General features: G+C 40.7%; 1 protein-coding gene across 3 annotated transcripts in view; it reads left to right on the forward strand.

Annotated features, from left to right (window-relative positions):
- The window catches only part of SLCO5A1 (solute carrier organic anion transporter family member 5A1), a 118,519-nt gene that overhangs the window by 69,236 nt on the left and 23,750 nt on the right, over positions 1-25,533 (forward strand). For all 3 annotated transcript variants that reach the window (XM_029222829.1, XM_029222827.1, XM_029222828.1), the window contains one exon: positions 24,537-24,735. In XM_029222829.1, coding sequence (XP_029078662.1) covers positions 24,537-24,735 — 199 coding nt within the window. The remainder of the gene's footprint in view (positions 1-24,536; positions 24,736-25,533) is intronic.

Consider the following 25,533-nt stretch of genomic DNA (forward strand, 5'->3'; position numbering starts at 1 on the left):
CCATTTGGAGTCTGGAGGAAAGGTGTTTGCTCTCTGTGCAGGACCAACTTGAACAAAGGCAAAGAGCAGGGAAGGCTGAGGCTTGTTCTGGCTCCAGCCAGCACCCCCGGCCCCAGAAAAGCTTTCCTCGGACAGACATGAGAGGGCTCTAAAGGCAAGCAGGTGGGAGGTGGGCTGGGCGGCGTTGGAGGGATGAATGCTTTCAGGTGTTGCTGGGGGGGGGTGGGCACCTTCAGCACCACTGGGCTCATCTTGTCATCACACTGGGGGCCCCTGTGCCCTGAGAGGAGGTGCTGACACTCATGAGTGTGTCACTAAAACACCTTCAGCCCACTGGTGTTCGTTCCTGTGCAACAGGATCTGTGGTCGTGCTGCACCCTGACTCCCTTAGGGTCACATTTATTGAATGAAATGAAATATTATGAAGTTGATATTTTGGAAAAGCCTGAAGTAGCGGGAAAAGCCCTGCAGGAGGAGTTAGACGGAGCGGTCATGAACCCTGCCCTGCTGGTCATCAACTCTGTGACTTTGGGCAGGTCACTTAACTCCCTGAACTTCAGCTAAAACTGAACTTTATCTGTCTGATGAGGATAATATCTCCCCTCTCTCTGTGTCAGTGTTGTTGTCAGGATCAAATGAAGTAGTAAATAATGATTTGTTCCAGAGCTTACCTAACTTCAATAGGTACAGCAGTATAAATTGAAAAATATAACTGAATCATGTATTCTAGGAAATAAAATTATTTATGATGGTGATGACAGCACCTTACATTTGAAGTCCTGCATCTTGAACAGATCTGAGAATGAAACCTCTGTAATAATAGTGATGGTAATAAAATGACTGATAATATTTGTTGAGTGTTTGCTAAGTAGAAGATGCTAAGTATTTTTATACGTAAAACATCATTTAATCCATGTAACTAATGCTTATGCAGTAGGTATTATTGATTATGCCCATTTTCCAGATGAGGAAACAAAGGTCCAGAGAGGTTTAAATAACTTGCTTGAAGACGTGCAAACAGTAAGAGCCAGGAGGCTGGAGTCTTGTACTCCTTGGAGAATATAAATGTGCATATGTGATTTTTATTGAAATACTATAATAGGCATATTCTATTGTCATAATTTCCAGTCAGCTTCTGGTTTTTTTTTTTGTTGTTGTTAACTATTTCTTGAGAAATGATAGTCTAAGATTCTACTTTGCCACTAAACCATGGTCAACAACATTTGTTTTTAGAGCACTGTGGTCTCTCAGCATCACCTTGGCTTTCCTGGGATCCCACCCTTTGTGTGCAGAATTATGAAGAGTTAGCCATTCATTTGTCTTTACAACGGAAATAGCCTTGGAAAACTCTATTTTGCTTTTCACTGGAGAATAATCAAGATACTGGGTTGACCAAAAAGTTTGTTTGGGTTGAATGAATTTTTGGCCAACCCAATACTTTTTTTCTGTGTCTTGAAAAGATAAGGAGATTAGGTTGGGGTGTGATTTTTAAAAATAGACTGTAATTTTTATTGCTTTCTACTTAACCAAATATTTGCCACCTGTCTTCAACCACTGATTTCGAGTCATTGATGAGAGGCAAGGCGGTGCCCCTGAACTCAAATTGCAGCCTCAGATTCGTTGTGTCTTTAGATGCAAGTGAAGCATGAACATGCTTTGATTGGTTTCATTCTTCTGAGAGCAGTAACAGCTTTTCTAGAGCCGTTCTTCTATGAGATAGTTTTTAAAGTTCATTTTGTACTAATTTTATAAATGTATACAAACATTTTTTTACTGTTAAAATTAACCTTTTAAATGCAGATAGGCTGTATTAGGTGTGGATGTACTGTAGCATCACTGGCCATTTCCAAGGTCAGGTGATGAGGTTTGGCTCTGCGAGATGTATGAACACCACACTTAAACTCGAGAGAAGAGGAAGGTCCCCTGCAGCCGTTGCTAGAGTCTTCTCCCTTCTGTGATGTTAAACAATCTTGAGATGAACAGTGGCTATTAGGGACTAAGAGAGACAATGCTAGGATTTTTTGAGCAGAGAGGTATTTATCACACCGAATTACATTAGTTTTTCTTCAATGCCAATTAGAACTTTGGTAGAAGATTGTAGTGGACAGTATGTCAGGATACTCAGATTCTGTTTGTTCATTAACCAATTAATTTAAGACATGTTTGAGTGCTTACCGTGTGGCTGGTTCTTAGCCAATGCACTCATGGTCGCGGTTAGGCAGGGTTGAGTTGCTTAAGAAGGCTCAGAGGACCCAAAATGACAACTGCTACACATGGATACTACACAACTACAGCATTAAAGTAAGAAGGGACTGGGACTTCCCTGGTGGTCTAGTGGTTAGGACTCCACGCTTCCACTGCAGGGGTCACGGGTTTGATCCCTCGCCGGGGAACTAAGATCCCACAAGCCCAAAACAAACAAACAAACAAACAAAGTAAGAATGGACTTTACATCCACAGGCCATCTCTGAAGAGCGCAGCAGGACCCACTTTCTCTCTATCTCAGGCACCAGTGACATGTGTGGGGAACACCCAGGAAGCAGAGTCCACATGGAGTCTCAGCTGGAGCTTTTTATATTTTTGAAATACTTTTTATATTTTAAAATACTTCTTATATTTTTATTTCTTCTATATTTTGCTGGTCACATAGGTTCTTGCTCTGTACAGTCTCAACAGTAGAACTCTCCAGGGGGTCTTAGCACCGTCATGTACAGAACCATCATGCTCACTGTCATCAGTAAAGGATGCTGGGGGCTTCCCTGGTGGCGCAGTGGTTAAGAATCTGCCTGCCAATGCAGGGGACACGGGGTTCGAGCCCTGGTCCAGGAAGACCCCACATGCCGCGGAGCAACTGAGCCCATGCACTGCGCTCTAGAGCCCGCAAGCCACAACTACTGAGCCCACGTGCCACAACTACTGAAGCCCGTGTGCCTAGAGCCCGTGCTCCACAACAAGAGAAGCCACCGCAATGGAAGCCCACACACCGCAATGAAGAGTAGCCCCCGCTCGCCGCAACTAGAGAAAGCCCATGCAAAGAAACGAAGACCCAACGCAGCCAAAAATAAATAAATTAATTAAAATAAAATAAATGATGCTGATGAGCTGGGACAAACCACCCCCAAACTCCCTGGATCCATGGTTACAAAGTGACAATATTTATGCGTTTCACACCTTGACCTGCACACACACTCTCTTAATTCCGTAGGACGGCTCAGGCCTTCTGCGTTACCTCTCAGAGCTCCCCGAGGGCTACAGTGGTACCTAAGGTGGAGGGTGTCTTTGCCCTCATGGCGCTAACCCATTGTTTGGTTTTAGGCTTATCACTGTTTCTCTCCAGGTCTGTTTTCTAATCTAGAAAACAATAATTTGGACTAGAATGAACTCTATGACTTCTGCCTGCTTGAAAAATCTTAGATTAAATAATTTTCCCAAGGCCACAAGTACCAAATAAACTTATTCTTACATCTCCCTGTAGAGTTACGTGATTTTCTTACAAGGGAAATAGTTAATGAGCAATTCATCACTGCGGTATTTTTACTAATGGTGCATCGCCACAGACTTTGACCATGTCCAGCATGCATGTGATCTCTTTTTCTTTTAGATGCGAAGTGTGATGTAGTTCATGGATTTCTCTTTGAATCCCAGCTCTGTCACTTAACTAAATGCATGATTTTAGCCAAGTCCCTTAACCACTCTCTCTCAGTTTCTCATTTGTAAAATGTGAATGATCCTCTCCTAGGGCAACTGACAAAAGTTAAATGAGATACCTTAAAACATTTGGTATATAGTCATAGGTGCTCAATACAAATTGGTTTCCCCCGTTTCATGTTGTAAGACTGTGTTAAATTTAAATCCCCATTAAAGAGTTTTGTTAGTTTTTCTGATTTAAAACATTGTATTAGTCTAACTTAGAGTGGTATTCGAAGGCATTTTGCTAAATCTCACCTGTTAAGAGAAGTAATACATTCAAATGAAATTGTAAGGAGTGACTATTTTAGTCCCGATCATAGGAGTAAAGTGGCAGAAATCTTCTAGGGCAGCAGATAGGCAGGAGGTGTTGGGAAGGAAACTTCACGACATAGTGTATCATCAATCAATCTCTCTCTGTCTCTGTCTCTGTCTCCCAATCTCTCTCTCTCTTTGAATTGCTCTAAGTCAGTTTCCCAGATGACCAGCCTCCTGTTGGGCCAGTTCTCCAAACCATTATTTCTTTTGTGATTCTTTCTCTTTATTTACCAATTATCAGAGTAAAAAATTTTGTTCTAGCAAATTGGTAGAGTGACCAGTAAATTTAAAAAAATATTATGAACACATGGCTTTTTATATGTTTGATGTACTTTAATCTACTGCAATCATTATTCTTTTTGATGCTCCAGTTGTTCAGCCTTTGGCCACTGGGAGCCCCTTCAAGCTAGCATCTGTAACATTTGGAATGACCTCAGCAGTTTTTATGGTCTCCTGCCCTAGACCTGGGATCAGTCACACTTCTCCAAGGAGTCTTGGTTCCTTTTAGAGGGAAGTGATCCTTGGAGATCACCATCTGGGCACTGGGTGTGCTCGTTGCTACAAGACTCATTGTTTCTAGGCCTTTTTGTTTTTAATAAAAAGAGGAAAACAAATCATGAAGTTATATTGATATTTCCACTTCAAATGTAAGATTACAGGTTATTACTTAACTTCTTTGATATTGCATCTCTTTAATACTGAAAATCTTTCTTCCTAATAACTTTTACATAATTACTGTATCCAAGTGTGTGTGTATGTGTGTGTATGTGTAATGGTTTCAAACCAACTATCAGTGTTATTACTAACTATGAAATATGAAATGCAGTTTTAGACATCTTTGTGGTTCTTTCTGCCCATAGGCTATCTCTTAGGGATTTGCAAAATACTGTGACCTAGTTATTTGAAATAATTCTTCTCTGTTTGGTTACGCCCACAACCCAATATGCTGTGGAGATTTATTTGCTTTAATTTGTTTTCAGTTTTTAGGGATTACTTTATTTTTCTATGTTTAAGTTAAATTTGTGTTTTTTAAATTATGTAAGACATTTATATGATTTGAAAGTCAAAACCATTAAACAAACGACATTCAGAGAAGCCTTGCTTTCATCCTGGTTTGCTCCAATTCTCTCTCTTCCTCTATAGGTAGCATTTTCTTTGTTCCTCCCTCTTTTGTTTCTGTTTGAATATGTAAGTAACTATGAGGATTATGTATGCAATAAATAAATATGCAACAGTATTTTATATTAGTATTTCCCCTTCTCTTACCCCAAAGTTGGCATACTCTACACTCTGTCCCGCACTGTAGCAGCATCAGAGGCCTTGCTCATGTCTTTCACAGGCACACAGTTCTCTCAGTTTGCCTTTATCCTGGCAAAGAACCTCATTCCAGCCAGGCGAGGGAGACTGAGAGCTCATGACTATATTTGTCATATAAAACTCAGTCCTTACCCCCTACCCCTGCCAAGGTTTAGCAGATTGTCACAAAGATCAACAGAGAGAATCTTTCTGAAAAACTTTGAAAAATCTGGATAGCTTTTGGGAATCTAAATAAACTTGGAGTCTTTCCTTCAGTATGGGCCTGTGCTGTGATGGTAGAAGCCTGGGACCTTTGTTAGATCCCACTCTTAGCTGGGCACAGGGATAGAGAGGGGCTGTCTGTGCATCATTTTCGGTCCTCCCCACAGTACTGCAGTGGAGGCCCTACTCTCTCCAGCATAGAGTAGCTAAAACCAAGGTGTACAGAGCAATTTTTGTAAGCTATACACCGAAGCAGCCCATTAATACAGGTCCACAATGTATAGATTGAGCTGGTCCACAGAGAGGCTGCTTATAGTTTAGAATTTTTATTGCACTAATTCTTTCCCCTCCAACTTTTAATGTATTGGGTAAGACATATAGTATAGGTTTGCAGGGAGGCAGATCTTGTTGCAATTCCTGCTCTTTCTCTTCATCCATCCATCCATCCATTGGCCATCCACGCACAAATATTTATAAAGCTTCCTCTATGGGCCGGGCACTGTGCCAGGTGCTGGAAAACCACGATGAGAACACAGAGGGATCCCATCCTCAAGGACCTTACAGTATAGTGACCCCAGTGGGTTGCCTGTGTCCTTGGACAAGTTCCTTAACTTTTAGGAAAGAGGTTGTGATGATTAAATGAGGGGATGTAGATGGTGTGTTTAGCACAGCGCCCGGAAAGTAGCTTCTAGTAATAACTGCAGTGCTCACTTTACGAGATACTCTCATGAAAATGAATCTAAGGCAAAGGAATGCAGCTAGGACTTAGGATATGTGGAAACGTTCATTGGAAAGATTACCTGGGAGAAATTGATTCGAAGAGTAAGAAGAGAGAAAAAGGGCTAAAGGTAGTGGGAAAAATGAAAGAGAAGACAAGAGACCTGATATCAACATGAAGGCTGAAGGATTATTTCATCTGAACTGATGGAGGCTTGGAGAGGTAATATAAATGATAACGGTGCAATTGCTTTAAGAGTGAAACACACTGTATGTGAAACTGATTTCAGTCGAATCAGTGTTGAGCTAGGGATAGATCTTTATATCTCTGATTTATTTATTCTCCTTTATTTTTCAGCCTCAAATAAGTCTATTTTTCGCTACTCTTAGGAGGGAGAAATACATTTTAAGTGTTTTAATTTTCATGTTTGAGCACAGTGCAGTGAAACGTCAGTTGATCAGATCTCTCAGTTAGATGAAATGTTTTCGTTTCACCTATCTTTGATGATTAATAGCAGAGTCCTTACGTCTGGGGTTTCTTTTCCGTGTGCCCGCGCACGAGTGCATGCACGCGTGCGCAAACACACACACATGTAAAGACAAACATCACTTATAAGGGATTTTCTGGGCTGAGAGGACATTCAGATCAGTTTTCTCCAGATTTCTACATCTACGTTCATCGCCCCCTGATGATCAGTGAGGTTCAGAATGGCCCAGAGCTTCCTTAAGATATCAAAAAATACTATATTCTGTTCACAGAGCAGGATTCATTTTTGTATAAAAGTTGAACTGAGAAAGATTAGGGAGCTTTTCTAAAGGACTGAAAACCCAGGGGAAAGAATGAAGTGTCAGGAGCAAATGTAAAAGCATTTCCGCTAACAAGTGCGTCACGTCCTTGGTTAAATCACATCCAAGATACACCCAGTGGATCTGATGAATGACTGAAGGTAAACATTAACCTCTCTGGCCCTTAATCTCATCTTGGGAACGAGGGATCGAATTAGACAAGCTTTCACCAAAGCTCAACTAACAGACCTCACACTGTCTCCCCTACCCCACCCCCAACCTCACAAAATCCTCTGATTTTTGTGAGCAACTTCTTTTTCTAGGCATTCAAGTTAGTTAGTGTCTTACCATCTTACTCTGGATATATGTAATACCTTTCCCTGGCACTTTAAATTTCTTTTGCAGACATATTGATTTTTTTTCTCCTTTGGTGTGTGTGATGGAACTGAGGTTGAACTGCCACACTTTTTGCTCTTTTTGGAGGGACTATCAAAGAGTAAGGTAGCTTGATGATTCAGTCTCTCCTTTTAAGAACTCAGGAACTTTTTATTGAGCGTGGTCCTGTTTTAGCAGGTTCCTACCCTACTAAAGTGAGGTGATCCCTATCTGCTTTGTAGTGACTCAACATCTTATAAGAGAAAGGTGATGAATTTTGGAGTCATCAGGTCTGGGTTCAACCTCTGCCCATTTATTTGCCTCCTTGGGTGAGTTAACTAATTTCTCTGGTCTCAGTCTTACTAGTTGTGAAATGGTGTAGTCATAGCCATTTTACAGGGCTGTTGAAGTTTTAAAAAGTTTAAAAATGACTTATTAAGTGTAAAGAGCAACACAAGTATTAATTATTAATGAGAATGGCCCTGGCTTTCATCTCTATTTTTCAAATATTCCATTCTCCATAATAGGACAGGAGAACCAGAATTATTATTGAAAGAGATGAGGAAGAGAGGAAAGTAGGGGCTGGAGTATAATATTGTCCATTTTGTTGATAGGTAAATAAAGGTATAGGCACTAACTGAAGGATTCATGGCCTCACAGGTAGTGGCAAACTGGGGCTGGAGACAAACTGTTCTGACTCCCGGCTCATGTCACCATTTCTCATTTCCTCAGAGATGCTGTTAACTCGTAGAAATCATGTCCAGACCTAATGAATATCTTGGCTCTCAAGTATGGCCACGATATAGTTATACCACACAGGCAGGAAATACCTTACTCTTTTCAGCTAAATAATGAAACATGTGCTTAGACATTATTAGAAGCTGAAGTGATGTCCTCTTGTAACCTGAACCATCTCATGATGGACCACAGAAAATTTGCTTTGCTGTCAGGTTCAACTTCTCATTGTGGCATCTTTCCATTGGCTAGAAGGTAGAACACGGGGTTATTTGCATTTGTTACTGTTCGACTGATCAGATTTCAGGCTAACGGTTAATTTTTTTTCAAGTCATCGTATTGAGAGAGTTCCCTGGCAGTTCAGTGGTTAGGACCCGGCCCTTTCACTGTCGTGGGCCCGGGTTCAATCCCTGGTCCAGGGAACTAAGACCCCGTAAGCCGCGTGGCGTGGTCAAAAAAAAAGTCATCGTATTGAAATTTTTCTTATGTTTCTATTTTCAATAAAGATGAAAATAATTTCTGTTGGTTTTTTGATTAAAGCAAATATTTAAAAACATTATAGGTGCATACTTCTCTTACCTGTGCAGGGACCGATTTGTGTATAATTGTTTTGTATAGAATAGTTCAATATTATTTTGCCATATCTTCCTTAAATTTGTTTGAAATATATTCTGTGTAAATACCAAACCCTTTTGGAAATGCAGTTGAACTTGGTGGAATCATTCAGACCTGGAGTAGCTGTGTAATTGTCCATATCCTTTGATAAGATTTTCCCATAGCACGTCTGTATTTGTGACATTACAAGTTTTTTGTTATTGTTCTTATTTCAGCCTTGTTCTCAGAGGTAGTTATTCATGTAATCAATAGGTTCATAGTTGTAGTTACAAGATACATATATAGTATATATATCATCAAACTGTCAATTTATACTTAACTTTTATTTATTTGAACAGAGTCATTGGCATTAACTTTGCTGGGCAAAGCATTCTACACATTAATTGAAGAGTTTTAGGGAGCATGTTTAAGATAATTAAGGAAACAAACTTACAGTTGCCTCAAGTATTGCAAAAGCATCAGGTGCATTTTTAGAGCTGACAGTTAATAGTAGATAAGTCTTTATTTGTTCCTAGATCAGAGTCCCAAGAGTCTCATCATAAGGTGTCAGTAGAAATTTTGTGTGAATATAAAATATCTGCCCGGTAGAATTTTGCCCAATGGTATGTGCTCCCAGCCCGTCTTAGGGTCCTAACCTTCGAGAAAGAAGGGTCATCATCAGGGGATAGGTAGTCATCTCTGGAGTAAACTCCCAAATTCTGTGGTTCTATGATAACAGACAAATAAAAACCCCAAACAATTAATTTCATATTATGTGGGAATAACTGTGAAAATGTTAGTAAACTCTAAAACAGGGGTCCCCAACCCCCAGGCCACGGTCCGGTACCAGTCTGTGACCTGTTAGGAACTGGGCCGTACAGTAGGAGGTGAGCCGCGGGCGAGCGAGCGTAGTTTCATCTGTATTTACAGCCGCTCCCCATCACTTGCATTACCGCCTGAGCTCCGCCTCCTGTCAGCATTATGGTGAGTTGTACGATTATTTCATTATATGTTACAATGTAATAATAATAGAAATAAAGTGCACAATAAATGTAATGCACTTGAATTGTCCTGAAAACATCCCCCCCCCACCCCTCATCTGTGGAAAAATTATCTTCCACGAAACTGGTCCCTGGTGCCAGAAAGGTTGGGGACCGCTGCTGTAAAACACATGCTAGTAAATACTAGTAAATACTAAAACACAGCGTTCTTTCCTGCTCTAACAGGCTGAAACTTGAGTCACACCTGTTCAATTGCCTTCTTTTTTTTGTTCTGTCCACTTCCCCGTCTTTAATGGTTGCTTTCAGTTCCAACCCAGTTGTGTGAGATGTCAGCTACTCCTCTCCAGCTTTGAGTAAAAAAACACTGCATTTGGCATGTGCCTTGCATATCCTTCATTTTGGTGAAAAGAAAAATGTGAAAAGATACAGGGCTACCTTTGAACTTGGTGGAGCGCCCCCTAGTGTAATATCTGGGCTTGAAAGTGAGCCAGTGACCATGATACTGGGAGAGGAGCCAGTGGCTATTAGTTGGGAGGTACATTGCATTGATTGTTGCTACACTGTATTTTTTTTCATTTGCTGGTTCACTTGTATCATTTGGGGTGAAATTTAAAATATTTATTGCATTTTCTTATTCTTTTAGCTTTTGAAGATCTATTGTTGCTTTCCAAAGAGAAGTTTTATTTGAAAATGTGTGATTTTATTCTTCAACACTAAGAGTAGATAAGGTCTGAACAATGAGGGAAAGAGACTATTTTGCTGAGAGATTACGAGACGCATCGGTTGATGGGGCTTGTTATTGCATTAGGAAGGCACACAAGAACCATGTCATCTGTTTCTTTTCTATTGCTTTCAACCCAATGGCTACTTTTATAAAGTGATTAATTAATGGATTTCTGAAACCTAAGTTCTCGTAAACAGTAGGTTTGGTGTTCTCCAAAGGTACTCAGACCATTAGATTACTAGATTATGTTTCCATTCATGAAACTTATTTTGTGGATTTCATTACCTGTGGAATTACGCATGTCATTTGAAACAAAACATCTTTATTTAAAAAGTGCAGTATGTATAGCAGACTGGTTAAGATTTCCATCTCAACTGTCCCTGCTTTGTCCAAAGTTCTTAGTTTTTCTGACTTAAGCTATCTCATTCAGCAATCAAGTTAGTTTAATTTTTGAATTTTCTTCTAGTTATAAAATGTCCTGACCTTTAATAATCTTGGCTCTCAGTAAACTTATTTTAATGGATAGATGAAAACAGTGTGTAATTGGGGGATCATTTATTTTCTATGCATGCTGTACTTCCTTTCCTCCAAGTTTTTGCTCAGATGGTCCCTTGTCAATGAGACCCTACCCCGTATACCCCATTTAAAAATGCGACTCCTCTCCCAGAGCTCCTGATTTTCCTTGCTAGGCTGAATAATTTTCTCTGTGGTGCTTTTCTACCTTCTAACATTCAGTACAGTTTGCTTAGTTATTGGTTTATTGTTTATTGTCTCTTTTCCCCACAGTAGATTGTAAACTCAGTGAGGGCAGGGTTTTTTGTCAGCTTTATTCACTAAGTACCTTCAGAGTCTGGAACAGAGCCAAGACATAGTAGATACTCAGTAAATGTTTTTTGTTAAATTAAATATATGTTTTAAAAATTATATATTTTTATGAGCTTTCTGAAAGTTATACCTAACATATTTATAAATAACACAAAAATGAATTTTAGCTCGACTACTATTTAAATGATTGGAGATTTAAAAACAATGCAATAAAGGGCATCTACAAAAAATCCACATCATACTTAGTGATGAAAGACTGGATGCTTTCCTCTTAAGATTAGGAACAAGACAAGGATGTCTGCTCTTGGCACTTCTATTCATCATTGCACTGGAGATTCTAGCCAGGAAAGTAGGGCAGGAGAATGAAATAAAAGACATCCAGATTGGAAAGAAAGATGTAAAACTATCTCTATTCATAGATCATGCATCCTTGTATAAAGAAAATCCTAAGGAGTGCACTAAAAAATTATTAGAACTAGTAAATGAGTTTAGTGAGATTGCAAGATACAAGATTAATACAGAAATACCTTGGCGATATTGTGGGTTAGGTTCTGCAATTAAGCAAATATTGCAATAAAGCAAGCCACACAATTTTTTTTGTTTCTCAGTGCATATAAAAGTTATGTTTACTGGAGTCTATTAAGTGTACAATAGGATTAAGTCTAAAAAACAATGTACATACCTTAATTAAAAATATTTTATTGCTAAAAAATGCTAACCATCATCTGAGCTTTCAGCGAGTCATAATCTTTTTGCTGGGGGAGGGCTTGAAATGTTGCAAGAATTACCAAAATGTGATACAGAGAGACAGAAAGTGAGCAAATACTGTTGGAAAAATGGCACTGGTAAACTTACTTGACTCAGGATTGCCACAAACCTTCAATTTGTAAAAAACGCAGTATTTGCAAAGTGCAATAAAACAAGGTATGCCTGTACGCAAACATCAACTGTATTTCTATACACTAACAATGAACAAAAAAGAAATTAAGGAAACAATTGCATTTACACCAGCATGAAAGAATGAAATACTTAGAAATAGATTTAACAAAAGAAGTGCAAAACTTATATTCTGAAACCCACAAAATATTGTTTAAAAATTAAAGAAGACCTAAATAAATAGAAAGACATCTCATGTTCTTGAATTGGAACACAATGTTACTAAGATGGCCTACTCATCAGATAGATTCAACAAATCCCTGTCAAAATTCCAGCTGGCTTCTTTGAAGAAATTGACAAGCTGATCCTAAAATTCATTTAGAAATGCAAGTGACCTAGAATAACCAAAACAACCCTGACAAAGAACAAAGTTGGAGCACCTAGACTTCTTGATTTCAAGACTTAATAAAAAGTAACAGTAATCAAGACAGTATGGTATCTACTTAAAGTAGACATAAACATCAATGGAAAAGCATTGAGAGTCCAGAAATAAACCCATACATATATAGTCAACCAATTTTCAACAAGGATGTCAAGACCATTCAATGAGGAGAGAATAATCTTTTCAAAAAATGGTACTGGGGTAACTGGATAGCCACATACAAAAGAATGTAGTTGGACCTCTACCTCACACCATATATATAAAAATGAACTCAAAATGGAGTAAAGATCTTAATGTAAGACCTAAAATTATAACACTCTTAGAAGTAAACAAGCCTAAATCTTTGTGACCTTGAATTAGATAATGCAACCAAAGAAAAAATAAATTGGATCTTATCAAAAGTAAAAACTTTTATACATCAAAGGACACCACCAAAAAAGTTAAAAAACAACCCACAGGATGGGAGAAGATATTTGCAAAACACATATCTGATAAGGGACTTGTATCCCTTATATAGAATTTATATTCTACATGAGGAATTCTTTTTTTGGAATGTTTATAGCTGCTTTATTCACAATAGCCCCAAACTGAAGACAATCCATGTGTCCATCGACTGGTGAGTGGACAAACAAATTGTGGTATATCTATACTAATTCAGCAGTAAAAATGAATGTAATATTAATATATGCAAAAGTATGGATGAATCTCAAAAACATTATGCTAAGAGGTCAAACAAAAAAGACTATATATCATATACCGTTTATATAAAATTCCACAAAAGGCAAAACTAAAGTGACAGAAAGTAGATCAGTAGTTGCCAGAGGTTAAGGGTCAAGAGATGGGACCAGTTGCAGAGGAGAATGAGGGAACATTTTAGGGTGTTGGATGTTACACGGTTGTATACCTAAAACAAGTGAATTTTATTGCATGTAAATTATGCATCCATACAGTTAGTATTAAGAAGTCAAAGGAGTTAAGTAAAACTCCTATAATGTTAACTTGAATTAGTAATATTAATATAAATTCACGATTTGAAAATATTCATATTTCTCCACTCTGTTCCCCCCTTTCTCTTGGAGCCACCCCTGAATGGGCTGTAGTGTAAAGGTCCATTTTCAACTTGCACAAATACATTGAGTCTACCCGTCTATGGACCAGGCCTGGGGTTTTCTCCTTCCCATCAGTTGATTGTTGCAAACCTCTGCAGAAGCTGTAGGTGAAGCTGATGGAGAGGCCTCAAGGCAACGGAGGTAGGAGACATGGAATTTGGGTCCTATCTGTACCTTACATGAAGAATTCTTAAAATTCAAGAATAAAAAGAAAAATAACCCAATTAAAAAAATGGGCAAAGGATCTGAATTGATATTTCTCCAAAGAAGGTATACAAGTGGCCACATGAACAGATGCTCAGTCTTATTAGTTATCAGGGAAATACAAATCGAAATCATAATGAGATACCACTTTACACCCGCTTGGATGTCTGTAATCAACTATTATTTGTGGAAATAACAAATGCTGGTGAAGATGTGGAGCAATTGGAACCTCACACACTGGCAGTAGGAACGTCAAATGATGCAGCTGTATTGGAAAGCAGTTTGGCATTTCCTCAAGCGTAGAATTACTGTATGATCCAGAAATTCCATCTCTAGGCATATGTCCAAGAGAAATGAAAACATATGTCCACATAAAAACTTGTACATGAATGTTCATAGCAGCATTATTCTAATAGCCCAAAATAGAAACAACTCAAATGTCCATCAACTGATGAATGGATAAGTCAGATGTAGTCTGTTAGTACAATAGATTATTGTCTGGCCATAGATAGGAATGAAGTACTGACACGTGCCACAGCGTGGATGAGTGTTGAAAACATTATGCTAAGTGATAGAAGCCAGACATATTTTACGACTCCATTTATCTGAAACATCTAGAATAGGCAAATCTGTAGAGACTGAAAGTAAATTAGTGGTTGCCTAGGGCTGAGGAAGGGGCGTAGGAAGAAATGAGCTTGATAGCTAATGGGTACAGGGTTTCTTTCTAGGGTCATGAAAACATTCTGAAACTGATTGTGGTGATGGTTGCATATCTCTGTGAATATACTAAAAAACATTGAATGGTACACTTATTCAAGTAGGTGAATTGTATGGTATGTGACTTATAGCTCAACGAAGCTGTCAATAAAAAAAAGGAAGAAAGAATAAACAGAGCATTTAGTGAGCTGACGATCTTTATTAAATGGCCGCTCTGGTCCTCCTTATTCATTTGGCAGAATTAACATGGTTTTTAATGAGCCAAGTTTTCGCTTGGCCATAGTGGGGCAAAAGCACTCTAACAAGTATGGTTAGGTGTGTAGAAGTTTGTCTCAAAAATTTTTTTAGATAAATAGAGTTTGAAAAATCTGCTTGGATGTCCCTGGTGGCGCAGAGGTTAAGAATCTGCCTGCCAATGCAGGGGACAAGGGTTCGATCCCTGGTCCGGGAAGATCCCACATGCCGTGGAGCAGCTAGGCCCGCGCGCCACAACTACTGAGCCCGCGTGCTACAACTACTGAGCCTGCACTCTAGAGCCCGTGCTCCGCAACAAGAGAAGCCACCGCAATGAGAAGCCTGCGCACCGCAACCAAGAGTAGCCCCCGCACGCCGCAACTAGAGAAAGCCCGTGTGCAGCAACGAAGACCCAACTCAGCTAAGAAGAAAAAAAAGAAAGAAAAATCTGCTTACTTCTCCCAGGGGAAGGATAGCTTTGCCAGATTTTGTAGCTCAGCTATTCTTGGGCATAATGACCATCAACTCTCTCGATGGGAAGGCTCAAGAGCTGCTGGATTTGGACAACAATGGAAAGGCGAGACGTTGAAAAGTGCTGAGGGAAAATGGATCTCCCCCATAGGGCCTCCAAAGAGGGTTTTGTCTTTGGCACTGGCCCACATCTGTAGGCTTTGCTTCTCTGAACGGAAACTGAGTCTAGTAACTTAACACTAAGGTCTTCCTTTGAGGCTTCTTTTGATAACTGCAAAGGTTAATAAGACCCTGCTCGTCTTCTGTAAAATTGCCTCTACAAAATCCGCCCCCTTCTCTTGCAATAATTTGTTTAAAGCTTTTGCTGTTTCACCTTAAGTTTCCCAGAGCCAGTGAAAAACAGAAGTAAACACCTTGATATTTTGCATTTCATCATTTCAAGTTAGTTTTGCCCTTTGTGGTTTTATTGACTGGATACAGAAAACTCTTTTAGGTTTTTAAGCCATACAGGATGAAATATTCACTTGATTTGATTTTTGAATCCCTTTCAAGACCCAGCTTGGCATTTGATTTTATGTATTATTTCAGCCAGAGCTTTGCACAACCCTGAAATGAAAAGTGGGCTTGTTTTCTCTGTTGAATGTACCTTTTTATTACCTTTCCCTCAGTGCTCCGAAGACCTTGAATCCCTGAGACTGGGGTTCTCATATTTCTCTCGTGCTGCACGGCATTTCCCTGTGTTGGCAGAGTTGCAGAGAGTGTTACTGTGGTTGAATGAGACCCATTTACCCTGGTGGAGGTTCAGTGTGAGCTTGATTTTGATATCTCCAGGCTGAAGTGATGGAGGCTAGGTTTTCAGAGGTGTGTAATTCCTTGGAAAGCCTTTATTAATCATTTCAGCAAGGTCATGCAAGATGTTTCAGAGCAGGCTCTGTTGCTGAGCTGCAGGGGGTCCTATCTGAGCCCCACTGTGTTCATCACGGGGTTCCTTAACAGAGGAAGCTGTGGCCGGAGAGGTCTGCTTCTGGCGCTGTGTCCTCTGACTGAAGTGGTAGAGGCAGACAGGCTGTCTGCAGCAGCCCTGTGCGAGGCTGGCCACCCTGACAGCCTATCTGCCTCAGGAGAATTGCTAAAAGAACCCTGACATTGGGACCTCCCTGACAGTCCAGTGGTTAAGACGTCATGCTTCCACTGCAGGGGGCGTGGGTTCGATCCCTGGTCTGGGAACTAAGATCCCACATGCCACGTGGCATGGCCAAAAAAAAAAAAAAAAATTAAAAAAAAGAACCCCTATAAATCCTGCCACTCAACCTATAGGCTTCTCTCCAGGTGCCCGACACATGCTGTTCAGGTCAACATACACGGGCTGCCCCTCCTAATTCCAATCGAACAGGGCATCCTTTACAATTTGACTTGATGTTATGCTATGAAATATTATGGATCAAAAGAAATAGTCTGGTCTCTGTCTTAAAACAGTCACCGAATTATAAAAATGGCACTATAAATTAATTCTGATGATGGACCTCGTTCATAGTTGGTGAAGGGATTTCTGAGATTTTTTTTACAAGGGTGATAGTGAGATATATGAAAGAGAAAGAGAAATATGAAATATTGTGATTTTGTGATACTTTGTGGATTTATGAGCAGTTTGTGAAAATGTATACTTACTGTGTATTCTCAGACCATTTAAAATTTGCTAGCTTCAAGGTTCGAACTTGAAAAATATTCTCTTCTTCTATTCCCCTCTGACAATAATTGTTATTTATTTCCTGTAAGAAAATATTTGCAAGGGAAAGTGGAAGCTTAAAGGGGTAAAATATTTAGGCTTGGGTGATAGGAAAACATTGATTTTGTATCATAGTATTTGGAAAAGTTAAATAAATTTGAGTTTATTACCCTGCTCTATCACTCACTAGATGTTTCCTCACCTGAGATGTGGAAAGAAACTTCTGTATTCTTTCCAACCTAAGACACCATTCATTGTAAGATGCCCCATGATTTTGAGTTACTATGAAAGAAAAATGCTTCTAATTAGACAATGACACAAGATAGAGATCCTGTTGATTGTCAGACACATTCTGATTTCAGAGCAATTCAAAATGAATACAGTTTTGAGAATTAGATGAGATACTATCCATACAGCAGTTATCACAGTTTCTGGCATATAGCTAACATCAGTGTGTGTGTGTGTGTGTGTGTGTGTGTGTGTGTGTGTGTGTGTGTGTGGTGTATATGTGTACAGAAAGAAAGAGAAAGGTGGGAGAGAGGGAAAGAGAGAGAGAGAATGGGCATGAGAACGAATTGTACTTCCTTCTTTTCTAGGTGCTCACCCTGCTTTCTCCTCCCCTTCCATCCCGGCTGCCTTCCCCGAAGACAACGGCAGAACCTGGAAGCCATAATGGCTTACAATGATAGTCTGTATTGATTCATAGTCTTAGTTTGCAAACCATTTACTTTTCAACTTACCTAAAGAAAACTTTGGATGTGGAATACACAGAAAGGGTCAGAGAATTTGGAGAAAAGAGCATGAGGACATCTAAGATTCTGAGGATCTGTCTATACTAACTTAATTCACCACAGTAGGACAGTCTGCACCATTGTGATCTCACCATAGAAAAGAGGTATCAGAGGGCTACTGACATTCCACGCTTTGTCACCTGTGGTGGCTTGGCAGTTAAGCTTTTGCTAATAACGCCCAAGTCAATTTTGATAACAGTGAGATTTTTTAGGCGTCAGTCTAGATATTTCGTGCATGCCAGTTTTAAACTGATTTTAGCAAGTTATTTTAACTCCAAATGAGATCTTAGATCTCCTATTTGTAAAACAAGATATGGCCTATTTCAAGGAATAATTGAAAACAAAAATGAATGTCATTTGAGGATTTTATGTAATAAATTCTAAATGACAAAATTATTCATCCATACATTCACCAGGCCTTGGTAAGTGCTAGAAAGGTATGAAGATAATAAAGATACAGTCCCTACCATGCACAGGAACCTTCCAGTCTAGCAGGAAAGAGAGAAGTAAACCCAGTGGATGGTGGCAGGTCTTATGATGGGGGCAAGCACTGGGTCCTGTGAAAGCAGGCTGTGATTCTTCACAGTAGCAATAGCAGCACGATTGCAGTTCCCTGAACCTGAAACATTCTTGATGAGTGGGTCACCTAATTTTGTCCTCCTGTCTTCCAGTTCAAGGTTTTCCTGTGTTCCAAATGATGCATTAGGCTTAGGCATATTTTATGTGTCTATTTGCAAAATAGATAATGTCAGCGTGCTGACAAAAATTGGAGTGAAGAGGAAAAATTTCATCAGTAGCTTTAATATTTGGTAATTCACCAAATATCATTTTTCATAAAGACCTTTTGACTCCATCCAGCCACACTTTGTAAGGGTAAGCAGTATTGTGACCCAGAGCAAAAACTTCAACATTGAATGCTAGGGGATCATGCTTGAAATAAGGGAAAGAAAGGAAGTAGGACAATTAACATGTCAATTTGCTTGGATAAGTAAATAGATAAAAGATTTCCTACTGGAAAGCAGTAGGGTGTGCTCAGACCTTTTATGAACGAAGCAGGGTCCTCTGGTCAATACTTATGCAGCAATGACTTCTTTAGATTCAGATATATACACATAGCAGCTCAAAAGCTAACAGAGGTTTATGCGTTTGAGAGGACATAGTAGCTAAATATCAAACAAAGGTTTATATATTGAAGAACACATACAGGTTTATGTTGGACAATTATGAGTAGTATTTTATTTTATTTTATTAAATTTTTTTTAATTTTGCCATATAACATACAATAAGATATATTTTTTAATGCTTTTCTTTTCAAAAAAATTTATTTTATTTATTATTACTTTTTTGGCTGCATTGGGTCATCATTGCTGCGCACGGGCTTTCTCTAGTTGCGGTGAACAGGGGCTACTCTTCCTTGCGGTGCGCGGGCTTCTTATTGCGGTGGCTTCTCTTGTTGCGGAGCACGGGCTCTAGAGCGCAGGCTCAGTAGTTGTGGCACACGGGCTCAGTAGTTGTGGCTCGTGGGCTCTAGAGCACAGGCTCAGTAGTTGTGGCGCACGGGCTTAGTTGCTCCGCGGCACGTGGGATCCTCCCGGACCAGGGCTTGAACCCGTGTCCCCTGCATTGGCAGGCGGACTCCCAACCACTGCACCACCAGGGAAGCCCCACGAGTAGTATTTTAAATTCAGTTCTATAGATTAAACAGCATACGAAAATTTGCCTAATTATAATTCCAATATATTTATTTGTTCAAATGTTAAACTCATTAATAGCGGGCAGATACTTGTGTCATTTGCCAACATTTATTGGGTATATGCTATGGGCTAGGCACTGTTTCAAGCACTTCCTATATCTTAACCCGTTTAATCCTAACAATCTATGAGGAAGAAACTACTCTTATCCATATTTTACAGAAAAATCTAAGGCCCGGAATGTCAGAAACTTGCCTGAGGACAGACAGCTTGTAGGTGGCAGAGCTGAGATTCGAACTTGGAATCTTCATGGCCCACACTCTTACCTGGAATTGTCTCAGACATCTGCAGTCGCGTTGGCCTCCATCCTCTCCCGCCTGTGCCCTAGGCTGGGCCCCTGGGCTTGGTCCAGTCACTCCCATCTCTCCCCGCTGTTCTGTCCTCCTTCCTCTGCTCGTTCTACAGGCGTCCGTGGGCCCCAGTTGATGCCTTTTCCCCACCCTCTTGACCCCGCCCTCCCCGCGTCTTGGCCACTAGAGGGCGCGAGGAGCAGAAACTCGAGGGTAACAGGTGTCTGGGAGCGGCTGGGAAGGGGCTGGTTCCGGAGCAGAGGCTCAGAGGAGGGAGACAGAAGGAGGGGCGCTGGGGGTCTGGGGACACGGGGAAGGGCAGGAGAGCAGCAGCCGGTGAGATGTATTGTCTCCCCCGGCGTCACCCCACCACACACTCGGCACCAGATCTTCCCTACTCATTCCATTCCCCTAAAACTGCAACACCAAGACATTTGGGTGTCCTACTCAAACTGGAGATCTGAGCGTTGTACAGATTCCCCTGAAGGCATAGTCAGTCTTTCCGTTTTGGTAATGCAGTGAGATTTAGAGGACAGGGGGACATCAGGAGGAAATTTTAATAGATCTTCACTCTGACGAGACCTCATGCTAATGACACATTTTTTGTTTTTAAGAGTTGAATACTAGTTAGGATGTCTAGTCAAATAAATTATACTGCTTTTAAATTAGGACTCAGCTGTGAGCGTGGGGATTTGTTTTGTTGCTATCCCAGGGTCTAGCACGGTATCTATAACTCTAATATCGATATATAAATCGCTCAGTTGAAATAGGAATTTTATTAATGGATCATTTCACTCTGAAGGCAAAGCTTTGCCTATTTAGTCATGTAGATAGAATGTGGGCTATTCTCTAATGAGGAGAATAATTTAATGACCAGCTCATCTAAGCCCAGAGCTCTGGTCAACTTACCCAAAAGCTTCCAGTACCCGCTGGTTCTAAGAGGCAGCTGTGGTGCTGTGGAGAGTGCCCTGGGCTGGGAGCCAGAGACCTCAGTTTTCATTCTGGCTCTCCCTGCCCTGTGTGCATTACTGGGCTGGTCACTTCCTCATCTGTAAAAGAGCCATTACTGGTTTAATAAAGTCAGGACCATGGTGAGGATTACAAGATAAACACTATTTTTTTTTTTCCCTGTCAACCCAGGCAAAGCTCAGACTTTAGATTAATCTAACCCTCCCTCTTTGCTCCTTTACGTGGGCTGTGGGACACATGGGAGGAGCGAGCCATCCAAGCATGCACACTGATGCAGCTGCAGGCTTCTGGAATCTCATAGCACCTGGACCCACCGTCCTCTCCATTTGCAAAGCCGTGTACATGTTCTAACTTAGCCCGCTCTTTACTTTCCTACAATGGTTATTCCAACCTTTGGCTATATTTAAAGTTCTCCGTATCTCTTCCCAAACCGAAGCTATATGTATGTATATATACATATAAAGAATCTACACATGTTATCAATTCTTAAGGGGGGAAAAAAAAGCATAGAAAAAAGACTGGAGTGAAATATGCCAGAATGTAAGTTGTGGGTTTTTGGTCCTTCATATTTCTCTGTGCTTTTCAAGTGTTCTAGTCCATCATGTATTGCATGATGTTTCCAAAATAACAACAACAACAAAACAGAAAAACTACCATTCGAGGAGCTACCACGTACCCATTGATTTATCCTCCCACCCCCTGCTCCCAAATCTGATTCCAGGCCCAGATGCAGGGTTCTCGCTCTCCCTCTCCGGGGCTAATCTGATCATCTGTGCTATTAATTCTATATTCTTCTGACTTCTCAAGGATCTTGCCTTGACATCAGATAACCCTTTTTATCCCCATTCAATCTCCCATTCCTTTTTGGTCTCTTTGCGAGCATATAAGTATGCTTAAAGGAATTCCCTGGAGGTCCAGTGGTTAGGACTCGGTGCTTTCACTGCCAGGGGCCAGGTTCAGTCCCTGGTCGGGGAACTAAGATCCCACAAGCCACATGGTGCGGCCAAAATAAAAATACGCTTAAGTCCCCTCCATGTATCAGCAAACAAGCAAAACTCCCCAGGCTCCAGCTCCGCCTTGATTCCCCTCTAACTCTAGACCCGTACCCCCTTTTCCTTTTATATATAGTCTGAGTTCTAGAAAGAGTCTGAATTCCAGCCTCTAAATCTCCACGACTGACCGTTTAACCCATTGCAGCCTGGCTTCCACCTTCACAACACCCTTAAAATTGCTCTTGCCAAGATCTCCTTTCAGGCTTCGTCTTCCTCTGCTCTTCTGACTTTGCTCAGTCTTGTTGGAACATCCCTTCTATGCCATAAATTCTGCCACCTGTTATGAATGTCCCAGACCAGCTCTTCCTGGGCTCGTGGGGCAGGGATCACTGCGTGAGGCGTATCTCCCAGGCCCTTCACACGTGGTGTGTCTACTGTGGGGTTCGAGAGCTGCTCTCCCCCGGTCCTTTCCTCCTCATTTTCTGGACCCCTGCCACCTTTCGGGTGTCCCCGTCCCCTCCTCAGCTTGTTGGCTGTGCTGTCGGTGTGGAGCCTGACTGTGACTCACCTGGACCTTTGCAGTGCTCTCCCAGCCATGTCTCTGATTCTAGTGTTGACTGCATCTCACTGCCAGCAATAATCTTTGTCACACACGCTCCCATCCTCTCTGACCCTGGCTTCAAATTCCTTGGTGGCCTCCCATTGCCCAGAGGTACAACCCGAGCTCCTCTCCGTGATCCTTCATGGTCTCGCTCGCTTTACATCTCTTGCCCATGACCCGCCACGCCCCAGTAGCTTGCATTCCACACTCTCATAGCTGGACTCCTCTGAATCTTCAATTCCGTTATCTTTTGCCCCTTTGCATATATTTCCTTTGTGCAGGATATTTTCTCTGTGCTGGCACATTGGACAGATTCTGTCTCATCTGTCGAATGTCAGCTCAAATACTGCCACTTCTGTGATGTCCTCCCTGATTTCTCCCAGGGAAGACTCAGGTACTTCTTTTCCTGTATTCTCCCTGCCCTTTGTATAATTTTCTTATCATACTTTAATTTGTTTTGTTTATTCCTCTTTTAGATTGTAAGGTTCGTGGGGCAGGCGATATGACTAATTTTTTAGCTTTTTTTTTTTACTGTGAAATATAATGCACACAGAAGTGCATTAATCAAAACTTAGATCACTTATATGTAGAACCTAAAATATAATACAGGGAATTCCCTGGTGGTCCAGTGGTTAGGACTCCGCACTCATTGCAGGGAGCATGGGTTCGATTGCTGGTCAGGGAACTAAGATCCCACATGCCACGTGGCATGGCCAGTATATATATATATGTGTGTGTGTGTATATATATAATACAAATGAACTTAATGTACAAAACGGAAACAGACTTACGGACATAGAAAAGGAACATATGGTTACCAAAGGGGAAAGGGCGGGGAAGGGATAAATTAGGAATTTGGGATTAACATATAAACACTGCTATATATAAAGTAGATAAACAACAAGGTCTTATTGTATAGCACAGGGAACTATATTAAAAATCCTGTAATAAACAAAAACGGAAGAGAATATGAAAAAGAATATATATACATATGTGTATAACTGAATCACTTTGCTGTACACCTGAAACTAACACAGCATTGTAAATCAACTAGACTTCAAAAAAAAAACACTTAGGGATAATGAATAATCATAAAGTGAACACTTGTGTAACTACTGCCCAGGTCATGAAAAGGAGTATTTTCAGTCCTCCAGGAGCCCCCTGTATCCTTTCCAGATCCCACCCATCCCCCTACTATCTTTTCTTCATAGTTGCACTACCTATATATTCATTTCTAAACAAATCATTTAGTTTTACCTGTTTTTGACCTTTATACAGTCAGATCATGTTTTCTGTTGTGTTTTACTTCCTTTATTCAACATTGTGTTTGTATGTGATTATGTGTCCTAATTTTTATTATTGTATCGCAGCATTTCATTACATGAATTTACTGCATGTAATGTATCTATTAATGGATGTATGGTTTATTTCCAGTTTGGGGCTATTATGGTGCTTCAGATATCTTATACACTTCTTTTGGTCCCCATGTGCATGAATTTCCTCAGGGTATAGATCCAGGAATGGAACTGCCTGTCACAGGGTGTATATATCTTCAACTCTACCAGATAATGAATGCTAAACTGTCTTTCAAAGTGTCTGTCGCAATTTACATCCCACCAGCCTTGTAGAGGGTGCCCATTGCTCTGTATCTTTGCCAATATGTGGTATTGTCAGACTTTTCCACTTTTACTGACATGGTTGGCATGGAGTAGTATTTCATTGTGGCTTTAATTTGTGTTTCTCTCTTAGTAAGGAGGCTGAACACCTTTCTGAGTTAATGGGTCAGCTGAATTTCCTCCTAAGTGAAGGCCCATTTAAGTTTTGCTCACTCTCTAATGGGTTGCTTGTCTTTATTTTATGGCTTTGAAAGTTCTTGCACATTCTGGATATGAGTCCTTTGTTGGCTGTATGTGTTGAAAATAAGCTATACTATAAAATCACAAACATTAAAGATTTATTGATTATAGTGTTTTTAAAATTCTTTGCCTTAGCACTAATAAGTAAGTAGAAACAGGATAATTAGACAATAAATAATAGTATACATTCATTGAAATTAATCCTGTCCTTCCCTTCTTCTCTCCAGGCGTCATCATCGTCCCCAGTGCCGGTGTTGGGATTGTCCTTGGAGGCTACATCATAAAAAAATTGAAACTTGGTGCAAGGGAATCTGCAAAACTAGCGATGATCTGCAGTGGTGTGTCTTTACTGTGCTTTTCAACCCTGTTTATTGTTGGATGTGAAAGTATCAATCTAGGTGGCATAAACATCCCGTATACAACAGGGTAAGTATCTTGGAAGAGGCGTCTCATCTCATCCTGGTCATGATTGAAGTGTGAAGCTCTGCAGTGTTTGGATCCCAGGGTTTGGCTTGCGCCCCACCCTCAATGAGGGGCTCACTACGCCTGTGTTTCTGTCCCGGTAGAGCTGCACCCTCTTGGGCAGTGGCCTCCGTCTCTCCGTTGTCTGTGTCCCTTTTGACCCTCGCAACGTCTCCCATGGCATTTGGGTTACAGTACATGAGGAGGAAATGCCAGTTGGCTTAATGAAAACTGTTCTTTTTTTTTTTTGCGGTACGCGGGCCTCTCACTGCTGTGGCCTCTCCCGTTGCGGAGCACAGGCTCCGGACGCGCAGGCTCAGCGGCCATGGCTCACGGGCCCAGCCACTCCACGGCACGCGGGATCCTCCCGGACCGGGGCACGAACCCGTGTCCCCTGCATCGGCAGGCGGACTCTCAACCACTGCGCCACCAGGGAAGCCCTGTTCTTTTTTTTTTTTAATGTAATGTTTTGAATAGGTAGTACATTCACACAGTTTCAAAACAAAGTTCAATGAAAATACAGTGTGCCCCAAGGCCTCCACCCCACTTCTCCCCAAAGACAAACCAGGGAACCACTTTAATTCATCTCTTGTGTACCCTTCCAAGGATGTTCCTTATACAAGAAACTATGAATGTGTATTTTCAGTGTTTTCTGTTTTATATCCAAAAGGTAGCATTCTATACATTCTTTTCTTTCTTTCTTTCTTTCTTTCTTTCTTTCTTTCTTTCTTTCTTTCTTTCTTTCTTTCTTTCTTTCTTTCT

The sequence above is a fragment of the Monodon monoceros genome, unplaced genomic scaffold (genome assembly GCF_005190385.1).
Source record: "Monodon monoceros isolate NGI ecotype Baffin Bay Population unplaced genomic scaffold, NGI_Narwhal_1 Super_Scaffold_14, whole genome shotgun sequence".
Classification (NCBI taxonomy): Eukaryota; Metazoa; Chordata; class Mammalia; order Artiodactyla; family Monodontidae; genus Monodon; species Monodon monoceros.